The 13,663-nt window shown below is 42.8% G+C and overlaps 1 protein-coding gene across 3 annotated transcripts in view; it reads left to right on the forward strand.

Moving 5' to 3' along the window:
- Window positions 1-13,663, forward strand: part of LOC109622061 (serine/threonine-protein kinase Pak) — a 211,728-nt gene that overhangs the window by 175,203 nt on the left and 22,862 nt on the right. For 2 of the 3 annotated variants that reach the window (XM_062858422.1, XM_062858424.1), the window contains one exon: window positions 5,729-6,006. In XM_062858422.1, the coding sequence (XP_062714406.1) occupies window positions 5,729-6,006 (278 nt within the window). The remainder of the gene's footprint in view (window positions 1-5,728; window positions 6,007-13,663) is intronic. The other variant, XM_062858423.1, reaches the window with a different exon arrangement.

A 13,663-nucleotide genomic window follows, 5' to 3' on the forward strand; every position in this document is an offset into this window, starting at 1 on the left:
GGGTGACAGTGTCTAATAGAAAACCCTACTGTATTCAATCGACGAATGTTCAGGACGATCTTTTCCGGTGTGCAAGAGAACCATTCGTGGAAGCGAAGAATGCCACAAAAGAAATTACCAAAGGCGTCATTTCCCCTATCAATTTCAAGTGTTGCCATGTGACGAAGCGCCGCTAAAACCTTCACTAAAGTGACATGCCATCACCTGGAGCGGCTAATCTTCATCCATCAAAGGTCAAACGATTCCAAGTGCGATCATCGCCATTCGCAATCGTTGCAGCCAATTAGCAACGCGCTCATTGTTGCTTATAACGCCACGCCGCCTTTTATGGAGCACACTAACTGATGCAGGCAACCTCACCGGACGGAGTTCACTTATTATCCTAAGTGGTGCCGCCGTTCAGCGGAAGAACCACCCCTGGCAAACGTCGATGACGGCTCTACCTACTACTAATTAACCCGTAGCTAACATAAAACATGGCAACTAAATCGTTTGTTGGTTTTGTTTCACCCGTTTCACCTCTGATTGGGTGCAACCAAATATTTTGATTTAGGTGAAAGTTTAACTGCTCTGATCACACGGGTGACGATGCGACGGATGGTTAGCTGACTGCTGCTGCTGCTGACGACACTACGCTGCTCGCTATGAACCAGCCGCACGACATCGTCTTCTAGCAGAGGCGCTACCTCTTGACCGCGATAATCGATGTTTTCCCACGCGCTTCGTGACCGTGGGGATTTAGCAAACCAAACAACAGCATAACTAAGCTATACAAAAAACTGCCATCAAATATCGAGCCGAACGGGAACGCTGCTCGGCAGCAGGCAAAACAAGCCCACACGGAAGAGATTAGCTCTTCGGTTAGCTAATCTCGCCGGGCCATCCATCCATCGATCGATGCCAGGCGATATTGCAGAGGCTGCCGTCTATAGGTTGCCGCCGCCGTCGACGTCGTCGTCTAGGTCTAGGCGGGAAGGTGAAGTAATACTAATATTTTTGTTTTCTGTTGTTTTTGTATCGGCGGCTTAAGCCGGGACTTTACGGCTCTCGAGGGCGAGGCCATCAGAGTTCAAATGTGGGATACTTTATGTTTATGCATGAGCTTGTTGGACGACTATGCAAGTATTGATCTCAGTTCGGGGGAGCGGTGATGAAGATTGGCAGTCATTGATGGTATTCAATCATGCATTGTTGACATAAGCGAAGTGCTTCAATATTTCCGGTAATTCCAATCAATTCTACTATTCAAGAGACCATTCACACCCTCGGTGTGCCTCAACATTCTAGTGAGGATGATCTTTTAGAACACTTCCCCGCCGTGTAGATCAAGCATATTGGTCTATATGCCGACGGGTCTTCGGGTGGTTTCCCCGCCTTTGGCAATAGAACCAGGGTCTGCCTCTTCCATACTTCTGGGAAAACTCCCTCGTCCAGGCATTTCTGCATAGCATAGCTAAACATCTCTGAATAGTTACTTTTAAGGCCAGGTTCGGAACTCCGTCCGGACCTGGGGCCGTACCTACGCTAAGGGGCTTTGCTATCCCCGCAAGTTCCACATCGGTGACCCTCTCCTCAACCCAGTCCCCGGCTGTCCTACGAAAGGAGGCCAAGGACTAGGATCATGACGCGAAAAAAGCCCCTCGATGATCCCCTCTAACATCTCTGGAGATTGCTCTGTAGGAGCCATAACATCTCTCGTCTTGGCCATAACAATCCTGTAGGCATCGCCCCACGGGTTCGCATTGGCACTCTGACAGAGACCCTCAAAGCAGACCTTTTTGCTTGTTCTTATCTCGGTCTTCAGCGCGGCTTTTGCAGCGGCGAACCCGCCGTTCGTTTTGCTCTTCCTCTGACCGTGCTCGCTGCATCCGCCGCCTAGCCCATAGGCAGGCGCGGCGCAGGTCCGCAATCGCTACCTTCGTCGAAGTATGATGCACGGTGTCAAAATTTTGATTATTATCGAACTTTCATGTACCTCGGATTTTTCTTCATAGAATGTTAGAATTTCGGCTATAATGTATAAATGCAAAATTTGAAAATATTTTATCGGGGAAATTTTGAGTTTGGTGAGTTTTTGGCTATTTTCCATACTAAAAATCAATAACTACTATTTTAGTCCAAAAAACGTCCCATACAAAATGTATGGAAAAATTTTCGCCGATGAAATATTTTCTAGTTGTCCGATTATGACTATATAGCCCAAAAACTAATCATTTTCGAAGAAAAATCCGAGGTACATGAATGTTCGATAATAATCGAAATTTTGACACCGTGTGATGTCTTTCACCTGCGAAGGCTTGGACTTGGCCTAGTCGCCTCCTCCTCTACTCGGTACCTGCTGTTGCAAACGGCGATCCCCTGTAAGTGTAGCTATCGTCTACTCTCAAGTTCTTGTTAGGCCAGGATTACTAAAAGTAACGTAGATAATCGACTCCGCACCGTTCCGACTAAAGGTACTCTTGGTACCGACATTAGCCAGATCGGCATCTAGTATGGCCAGTATCTCTAGCAGGATCTAACCCCGCTGGTTCGTGAAACGGCTTCCCCATTCCACGACCCAGGCATTAAAGTCACCCGCTATTACCGCCGGCCTTTATCCTGTTATCAAAATGGTTATACAGTCCAGCATCTGCGTGAACTGCTCGGTCAATCGATCACCGCGGAATGACATTACAGCTACAGAAGAAGACCCCGTTTACTTTGGCGACCACAAAGCCCTCATAGGTAGTAGATTCCAACTCCTGGACGGGGTATTTACCCATCGTTCATATCGCCGCCATTTTTCTGAACCCATTCGCGACCCAATTGCCGTTGCCGGCGGGTACTCGGTATGGGTCTGCTATGATGGCGATATCCGTCTCCCACTCAGAAACCGCCTGACAAAGCAGTTGCTGAGCCGCGTCACAGTGGTTCCGGTTCAGCTGCATTACCTGCACTGTGATTTGTTCACTACGGCTCTCTTGAAGGCCTGGCACCTTGAACCACCCGTTGGATGCCTGTTGTTCACGGATTTCCCGATACAAATTAGACAAATGGGTGGACTCGTGCAAGCCTTCAGCGCCGCATCTCCTACACAGTTTGCTCCTGTCAGGGCCTTTGCAGTCCCATGACTTGTGTTCTGGTTCCAGACACCTGAAACAAAACTCCGGTAGCTGAGCAAGTTCAGTTGGCACACTCGCCAGCCCACCTTGAGCTATCCTACTTTAACGGACTTGTTAGCGTCCACCACAGGTAGCGGTACCAAAGCCACCTTTGTCCATGCCGGGCCTTTCTGTAGCCTAGCGGTTGCTTTGGCCACGTGCACCTTGCAATGTTGCCGCAGTGCCGTGACGAGCTCTTTCACTTCGGTGATCTCGTCTAGGTTTTTCACCTTCAGAGTCGCCTCTTGTGTGTGAACAACTCTACCCCTTTGCCACGGACCTCTTCTGCTAGACTTTTGTAGACGGCGCCCTTGCGTTCCTTGTCGCGCTTCAGCTCCAGGATCATCTCACCCGTACGAGTAGGTCTGATACTGCGCACGTCGGCTTCCAGATCCACGAACTTGGCGTCGCTTCGCATCGCCTTCAAGACGTCCGAGTATTTACTTAGACTGTTCTGTCTTGATGACGAACGCGTCGCCTTTCTCGCGCTTGGCACCTACTCTTGTACGCCTTGGTTCGTTTGGCGTCCCTAGCTATTTATACCTGTGGCTTTGGCTTCTTCTTCTTCTGCTCGGCCTTCGTCCAAGGGGGGTCCTTCCATTGATCGCCCTTCTCTGTGGTTGCTGAGGGCCTACCAACGCTCGCAACCCCTTGTTCCCATCCGTCCGGGATGGGCCAGCCTTTTCAGGCCCATCCTTCCCAACTTTCTAGGACACCCGGCCGGGGTCCGACTTGCCGGCATTACTGTCGACCTTCGGGGTAAGTATTCGCCTGGCTTTGCGGGTACCGCCAGACAGCTCATCACCTGATGGCTGCCTCACCTGCTTCTGCCAGTGCTTATCACGAGCAGTCGCATCCACCACACCTTTTGGACTACCTGCGAAAGCGAAGGCCTCCGTCTGGGTAGACTTCGTGACTTTTTCTTTCACAGGTTCCGCCACTGCTACAGTCATTATCGCGAGTATCGCGTATTCCTGCTTGGCATCACCCATCGACATACGAAGTCGAAACAAGGCCGTTTTCAGGTCCTTCGTGGACGTTAAGTCGATGATCTTGCCAAGCTGCTGCTCAGCCACCTCCAACGTTTTGATTCGATTGTTTATTTGTCTTCATGTTTAAATTCCACGAGTCGCACGGGAAAAGAAGTCCACCACTCCTGAGCCCTGCATTAACGTGGTAAGGGACGAAATACTGTGGGGGTGCCTGCCCAGGTACCCCACAAGCTCCGTTAATGATCGAGCATCTTTTTCACCTCCTCGATCACTCATTCCTCGGCACGGGTCGTTTGACACCTTGAATTGGAGTTAGAAGTCCTATTCTTAGCCGGCTACTACACGGCTGGCTCTCAGAAGAGAGGTGGGAGTCGTCAAGCCCCTGGACTATCGTCGCCCCCGCTATCGCTCTAGATCGTATCGTTGGTATATCAGTACATTATTGATTACGGAAAGTTTTGGGCGCAGTTTGACCATCAACAGGTAGTAGTCGATGTAGCGCCACGGTAGGTCATGACGTTGATAATGTCAGAGAAGTTCCGTTCATCGATCAGATCTTGGTCGATATGTTGAAATGCATAACCCAATTTATCAAAATGTACAAATGGTTTTTGCTTCGTTATGGCCATGTGGTGCCCGAGCCTTCAGAATAAACGAATAAGTAAAAAAAGAGATACGAAACGACTCAACATTTGTTTAGGCACATTATTGCAGTCATGATTCATGTTTCCCACAATCATTAGTGCGTAGGATGAAGAAACACCTCGCCAATAAAATTCCATAGTTCAGATTGCTCATGGATGGGATGGACTATCTTTCGCATTGTACTTCCTTTCCCTTTCGTAACACAAAAGCACCACAAACATCAAGTGATCACCGTGCCTGTGCCTCTAGGCAGGGGAAGGAGCGTAGTTCAAACTGCAAGCGAACCGAATTTTACTAGGTATTTAGCCAGCCATAGGTATCGCTTGAAGAGGATCTTCTCGTTCGGAGCCTGAGCCAAACTTTCACCATTTGCGGCAAAACGATTCTCAATTATAAGGGACCGCGACGAGATGCTCCTTCGTCTGCTCTGCACACTGTTTTGCTTCAGCACGATCATCATCGCGCCGCCGCCGCACCAGTACCATCATTATGATTAACAACATCATCATTCCACCACATAGGGCGATCGAGTTCAGCGATTGATCTATAATATTTTTCCTTCGGAGCTAATATTGTTGGTTTTGCGGTTTGCATCACGATCGTGGCAAGATTAACTACTGGAAATTACAAGTATTCAGGCTAACCTCCACAAAATTGAAAAAAAAATCCTCGATCGAAACGGGAGTCGAATCCTCCGCCTCTGAATTGTTGATCTTAAACTTTATCCACTAATATAGCTGTACACCCAGAACATTCAATACATAGTACCAAATTTAGAACCACTCTTGCAACAGATTAGTCTAAATGAAAACAGAAGTCGTGATATGACCTTATACCTAAAAATCCTCCTCAACTCTCCCAAATCCTATTCCCGGATTCAAGGCCAAATTAATTGTCCCCGCAACAAACGCCCCCGGTTCAAGCAAATACAATATTAATGCTCAACTCTAGCTTCGTCCATAGGTTCCTCGCTGAGCCGGGTCAGCAGCAGCAGTCCGAGCAGTACCCCGACGGATTCGGAATCGCACGGCCCCGGCGGTGTCGGCCAGGTGCACCTCTCCAGCTCGCACTCGCAGGCGTACAGCTTAGGGCCCCTCTCATCGCATCACAACTCGGCAAGCGGCGAGCACGACAGCGACGAACTCGGCGGACTCAGCAGCGGGGGCAGCATCAGCGGCAATGGCATACCGCCGCCGATCGCGAGCCGACCGGAGCGGACCAAGTCCATCGTGAGTATCCAAGATTGCATTTTTTTATCCACGGATAATAGGGAATCGCGCCACTTGGGCGGTGGCTTCTGTATTCGTCTGTTTTCCACTATAACTCAGTCAAATTTGAACCAATTGACACAACTTTTGGAATGTGGTGAGATAAATATAATATCTACCCGTGTACAACATTTCAAGTCAATTGGTTCAAAATTGACTGAGTTATAGTGGGAAACAGACGAATATAGAAGCCACCGCCCAAGTGGCGCGATACCCTATCAAATTTGTCAGAATACCATTTTTGAGAACGTCATTTCTCGGATTTTGATTCCCTTGCTAAAAAGTACACGAAATGGGGAAGAAATCTACTTCGTCATATGCGCTGATTCCCGTCATATCAGACAAGGAATAGCCAATAATTTCATATATTCATACCTACCTTTGCCAACGCCTCATCAGATCAGATCGGAAACAATGCTGATGCTGCTGTACTCATCGTCATGACTGTTCTCCAACTAAACTCAACACAGGAGAATATTGGCATTATTGGAAGAATAGTGCATGAAAATTATTGAACCAGCAATTATCATTTTGACAGCTTTTCAGCCTACCATCAATTTTTAAGGTCCTTTTCCAGTAGATGATTACCTGAAAGGCTGAAAGTCTCCTGTTCGAAAGAAAAATAAACAAATCTAGCAAAAACTGATGAGTTTCCAATTAGAGGGATGTTGCTTTCAAGTACACCCTTATTTTATGGCATTTTCTATTGAGTAAGTAATAAAAACAGTAAGGTATGTTTGCACATCGTCTACCATTTATTGGGGGCATGCTCGAAATCGAAACCAAGATGAGCTGTAGTTACGCTGGATGCAGGGATAGGGCTCCCATCAATACAACATTGAAAATCAGGAACTTTCATGTATTTTCTCGAAAATGAGTAAAACTCATTGGATTTGTTAAGAAATTTTGGACATAATTAGTCCAAAATCAGGACATGTCCTGCTAAATCAGGACGGATGGTAACCCAATGCAGCAGGGATGAATTGTTTAGGGTATCTATCTTGATGTGTATCTTGGATCATCATCACAGACAAACAGGCGTAACACTGGCAATGTTTTCATCGATCGCGCCTTTAACGATCATTTTAAATCGTCATTGATGTGTTCTTCACAGCCAGAGGCACGCGTATCGTTTTCATAATTGCGTTTGACGTTTCACACTACCAACCACTTCAGGCCAAACATTTCAATAGGTCCTATCTGCATTTGACAGGCTCTCTATCTTCACTTTCTCTTTCAATTATTGCAATGTAATGGAACACTTTTCAACTATTTTTGCAGTACAAATCAAAAGACGATTGTTTTGACCATCGTCCAATGCAAGGAGACAATCATAATACAAATAAACAGCTGAGATATTAACGAAAGAAAGGGAAATCAAAGAGAGCCTCTCTTCTGCAGATTAGACCTTTCGAATGTTTGGCCTGACTTGCGTGCGCAGCTTTTTCTTTTTTCTCGCTCGTTCTCTTTGGTAAACACAAGAAAGAACGAGATAAAAGAGGGGGTAAAGTTGCACAACGCAATGTTTCGTGGTGGAAGTGTGAACTGGACGATGGATTTTCACTAAAATGGTTCAAGGTGTTACGTCTGTTTGTCTGTGGCATCATCTTCGTCGATCTTGGACTATGTGCCTCTAAGGATCTCAGGCCTTCTTCTTCCGCGTGCATCCCTTCAGACATCTCCCCAAGAATTTTCCCTGGCACTCATCCTGTTATACTTCCAGCAGTTTTTCTTGACATCCTTTCAGGAAATTCTGCGGGGATTCCACTAGAAATGATTGTTGTAATGGCCGACGAAACTCCGAGAGGAATCCGTGCATGGGCGTAGCCAGAGGGGGGCAGGGGGTGGGGTGTGCCCCCTCCCCCCTGGCCGTCAGATTTATTTTTTTAAATCGAGTCAATTCAAAGATTATCAATGACTCAGATTTCCATAAAAAATATCTCAAAAAAATAAACTATCCTAATAATTAAGGTTTTTATCCACAATTATCAAACCTTTTTTACTAGAGGGCCACAGGAAATTTCGCCAAGTATTTATTTCTACCAAGAGAACCACTTCAATCTTATCACAGAATTGAACCAAATTGAACCAAGCTTGGTTGAATCCAACCCCCGTAACTTGACAGATGAGCTGAGTTTCGCGTACCTACTTGCAAATCGCAGATGTCGCTACTGTTCGTAAACAACGGGTCCATCCTTCACTGACGTAACAATTTTTGTCCATGCGAAAACATTTTTTTGTTTCGTGGTGAGTGGAAGCCAACAAGAGGCTAGCGTTTCATATCAAAAGGACGTATTCAACAGAAGCGCAAAAATTTATGTTCATTAAATTGAAATTATTTTGATTTTTCTTTTTTATTTGTTGTAAGAAATGTAATAAAAGCACATGTTTAAACGGTCTTCCATATTAATTGGTGACTGCGCATGCTTGACCAAACCGAAGATCAAACTCGAAAACAACATCAACAAATGATTATTATTAACTTCCATTTTGGCTTTGCCACCAGATATGTAGCTGTAAAATGTTAGCATAAGTAACCTAATGTATTACTTACTGGTGCTTAATAACCGCACTAGAAGAAAACATGAGTTTCTTATCCATTTTATAAAAGCCGACTATTTTGCCTTTATCCGTTTTATAGATAAAATTTTCGCTTCTAGTAAACAAAATTCATCATGCCGAACTTAATTTGCATTTATCTACCACAAAAAAAAGCGGAAACAACAAATTAAGGTTTCTGTTTAATGTTTTAATATTTTTTGTGCGGTTTGTTATTGTCGGTTTTTGGTCCTTTTCAAAAGTAGCGCTTGCCGCTTTGAATCTGACAGTACCACCCGGACCAAAATTTTTAGGTACGCTGACGTTGTTCGGCAGCTGTCAAGAAGCTCCCGGGTTGGTTGAATCTGAGACGGTTGAATGGCTTAATTTTGTTATATTTATTCATGGAATACAAAAACAGCATGTCAAATTTTCCAGATATGCCGGAAATGGTTGCGGTAGGGAAAAAGAAGGACTTTGTAGAACGATATGCTGCTATGGAGTGCAGTAATGTGTTACTGTCACACGAATTTTCACTAGAATTAAATTCAAACAAACGTCATTGGTCATTCTAAGAGCAAAATACCTGAGATTTCTTCACGAATTCTTTCAAGGACATCTTTAGAAACTCCTTTATACATTTATTCAGGAACTTCTTCAGAGATTCTTTCAGAAATCGCACAAGGGACTTCTCCAGGAGTTTCTCCATCGTGAATTCTTCCATGGGCATCTTGCAGGCTTCTGATTTGTTCTAAGGAATGCTTCAAGAATTCCTCCCACGTTTCCTTCAAATTTTTTTACAGATACTTCTGCTAGGATGCATCGACGAATTCCTCCTGGATTTTTTCCATTATAGATTGCTCCAGATTTTTTTTCAAAAACTCTCTATAGGTTTAACCAGACATTCATCCGGGAATTTCTCCTGGGATATCCATAGAGGTTCCTCCAGTGATTGTTTCAGGGTTTTTTTTTCGAGGGTTCCTCCAGGAATTTCTCCAGGAATTCCCAAAGGAATGCCAACAGAAATTCTTTTAGATATTTCTGCAAGTGTTCCTTCAGAGATTTCTTCAGAGATTACTATATACAGGGGGTGGCCAAAATGTTTGGGATAGGCAACTTTTTTCTCTCATAAAAAAGTTCAACATAATGTAACTTTTCATAGAGTGCATCGAATATTCTCAAATTTTGACTGCTTATCAACCTATTATATGTGCATCAGTGGTACAATTTCAAGCTCGATTGGTTAATCTTTCGCGAAGCTATAACTGATCTGGTAAAACACTATTTTTAAGACTATCAATTTTTGAACTGTCATATCTCGGAGACCAATGAACCGAATTGAATGAAATTTTGAGCGAATGTCAACAATATAATAATGCTTGAAAATTCATCAGAACATAGAAACTTTTTAAACGTTGAAAAAAGTTATGATGGTTTGACATTTTCACCCATTTAGAGGAAAATGAGTCAAATTTACTATACTGCACAAAAATTACAAAATGTGTTCTTCCTTTAATCCAAATAGGCTCTAATATATCTTTTTACAGATATCTTATGAACAGAAGCAGAAAATCTTTGGATATCAAAAACAAAATTTTATGACATTGATGTAAAAAATATGCATTTTTTCGAAAAAGTTCCAAAAAGAGTCAATCCATCATAACTTTTTTCAACGTTTAAAAAGTGCCCATGTTTTTAATGATTTTCAAGCATTAATATGTTATGGATAAAAGTTCAAAATTTCATTCAATTCGGTTCACTGGTCTCCGAGATATGACAGCTCAAAAATTAGTAGTCTAAAAAATAGTGTTTTACCAGAACGGTTATAACTTCGCGAAAGATTAACCAATCGAGCTCAAAATTGTACCAATGATGCATATATAATAGGTTGACAAACAGTCAAAATTTGAGAATATTTGGTGCACTCTATGAAAAGTTACAGCATGATGAACTTTTTTGTGATAGAAAAAAAAGTTGCCTATCCCAAACATTTTGGCCATCCCCTGTACATGCTCCAATAATTCAATCTGGAATAATTCGAAGTATTTCAACAGGAATATCTTCCAGAAACCCTTACAGGGAATTTTACCAGAGATTAGCTAAAAATTAATCCAAGAGGTCCTTAAAACATTACACAAAACTTTTTTTTGTGAATCCATCCAAATATTCCAACAAAAATTATAGCAAACATATTTCCTTTTTTTTCCTACCAAAATTCTTCCAGGAATTTGTTAAGTAAGCTTTCCTGGAATTTCCTAAGTAATTCCTCATGGGATTTCTTCAGGAACTCCTCCAGGTTTTCCTTCAAGAATTCCTCCAGGGATTCACCCGGGATTTTTTTCAGTGTTTCTTTCAGGAACATTTCCAGGAAATATTTTAACAATTCCTCGAAGAATTTCCCCAGGAACACTTTTTAGAATTCCTTCAGGAGTGGAATAGTCTTGGAATTCTTTCTGAAACTCCTCCATGAATTAATCCAGTACTTCCTCAAGGGACTGTTAAGGCATTTCCTTTGTAATGCCTCCAGGAATTGCTTCTAGGGTTCCTCCTGGGGTTTCCTCAGGAACTCCTGCAGGGATTCTTTCAGGAACTGTTACAGGGATTCCTCATGGAGCTCCTCCACGAACTCTTTTTAGAATTCCTTCAGGATTTCTCCAAGGATTCCATCTACAATTTCTTTAGGAATTCTTCCAGGAAATTCTCAAGAGATTCCTCCACAGATTTCTTCAAAGATTGCTCCAGGATTTATTACTAGGGATTCCCCTAAAAAATCATCCAGGGATTTCTTCAGAAATGCCTCTAGAAATTCCACCAGAAATTCCTCCAGGAATTCTTCTGGAAATTCCTTCAGGAGTATTTCTGGAGATTCCTGCGTTAATCCCTACTGGCATTTCTCTAGGATATCCTCCATGGATTTCCCCCAGAATTTCTGCAGGGCTTAACTCGGGAATTCCTTCTGTGATTTTTTCCGGAAAAATGTATTTTAAATATTCCTTCTCCCAGGAACTCTTCTTAGAATTCCTTCAGGAATTTCTCCTTGAATTCTTTAAGGAACTCCTTCAGGAATTTATTCAGTACTTCTTACAGGAACTTCCGTGATTCCTTCTGGAGTTTCTTTAGGAACTCTTCTAAGGATTCCTCTAGAATTTCTCCAAAAATTCCAACTACGATTTGTATTCCTACGCATTTCTTCAAGAATTCATCTTGGAATTTTTCCAGGGATTCCTCTGGGAATTCCTGCAGGTTTTTTGTATAAAAATTCCTCCTGAGATTCCTCCATAAATTCCGCCAGGAATTTCTCTAGATATTTTTTCAGGAGAACTCCTGGCGATTCCTTCAGGAATTCCTACAGGCATTCATTTGGGATTTTTTTCAGGGATCCTTCCAAGAATTCCTACAAGTTTTTTTTTTCAGATATTCCTCCAAGAAATCCTCCATTGTTTCCTCAATGTATTTCTTCAGGACTTCCTCCAGGCATCCAGAGATTCCTCCAGCAATTGCTTCCGGTATTCTTCCAAGAATTCCACCAGGAATTCCTACATTAATTTATCTAGGAAATCTTCAAGGGATTTTTTCCAGAAACTCTTACAGGAATTTCTTCAGGGAATCCTCCAAAAATTCCCACTAGGCAGTCTTCCAGGAAATTTTCCAGGCATTCTTCCAGGGATTTCTCCTTTGATTCTTGCAGAAATTGAAATTCCTCTAGGTTTTTTTTAGCGATTCCTCCAGGAATTCCACTAGATATTCCTCCAGGAATTTGCTTCAGGGACTCCTTCAGGACTTTCTCCTGGGATTGCTTCAGGAATTCTTCCTGGGATACCTCCATAAATTCGTGCAGACAATCCTCCAGGATTTCATCCAGGAATTTCTCCAAGGTCTCCTCGAGGAATTTCTCTAGGAATTTCACCAGAAATTAATCAAAGAATTCCAACATAAATTATGTCAGCAATTCACCCAGAAATTTCTCCAAGAAATGCTTAAAAAGTTCTTCCAGGATTTTCTCTAGGAATACGTTCTAGATTTTTTTGGAATTCTTCCAATTCTTCCAGATTTTCCTCTAGGAATTGCTGCAGGGATTCCTCTAGGATGTCCGCTTAAAAATCCTCCAGGAACTTCTTCAGAGATTTCTCCAAGGATTCCTCCAGAGATTCTTTCAGAAATTCCTTCGAGGATTTCTCCTGGATTTTCTCCAGAAATTTCTCTAGAAATTCCTCCAGGAATTTCTCAGAGGATTTTTTCAGAAATTTCTCCCTGAGTTCCTCAAGAGATTCCACCAGAAAATCATCCAGTAGTTGTTGCGAGGATTTTTCCAAATATTCCTCCAGCAATTCCTAAAGGAAAACATCCAGGAATTCCTCCAGGCATTTTCTCCAGGCTTTTATCCAGGAATTTCTCCAGGAACTCCTCCAGAAAATAGTTTAGAATTAGCAGTGGTTTTTTTTCAGAAATTCTTTCAGGAAATTCTCCAGGAATACCATCAGGACTTTTTCAGGGATTCCTCCAGAAATTTCTCCTGAGATTCTTTCATGAATTGCTTCAGGGATTACTCCAGGAATTTTTACACGAATATCTCTAGGGAATGTATCCAGAAAATCCTTCGGAGATTTCTCCAGGGAATCCTCCTGAAGTTCTTCTAAGGATTCTTCCAGCAAATCCTCTAGGGATTTCTTCAGAAATTCTTCCAGGATTTTTTCAGGGATTCCTCCAGGTATTCCTCCAGCCATTTCTCTAGAGATTCCTTCAGGGATTTTTTCACAAATTTCAGAAATTCTTTCGAGGATTTCACCAGAAATTCCGCTAGTAATTTTTCCTGGATTTTCTAAAGAGATTTTACCAGAAATAGAAAAATAATAGAAATCTTCCAGAATTCCTCTAGAGATTTCTCTAGAAGTGTATCCAGTATTTTTTTCAAGAATTCCTCTAGAGATTCCTCCAGGAATTTCAACATGGCTTCCTCCAGGAGTTTATCAAAGAATTTCTTTAAACATTTCTTCAAGGATTCCTCCAGGGAATCCTAAAGGAATTGCTTCAAGGATTTCTCCAGAAATTCCTCCGGAAATTCTGCTTGCGATTCCAACAG

This window comes from Aedes albopictus, chromosome 3, assembly GCF_035046485.1.
Source record: "Aedes albopictus strain Foshan chromosome 3, AalbF5, whole genome shotgun sequence".
NCBI classification, from domain to species: domain Eukaryota; kingdom Metazoa; phylum Arthropoda; class Insecta; order Diptera; family Culicidae; genus Aedes; species Aedes albopictus.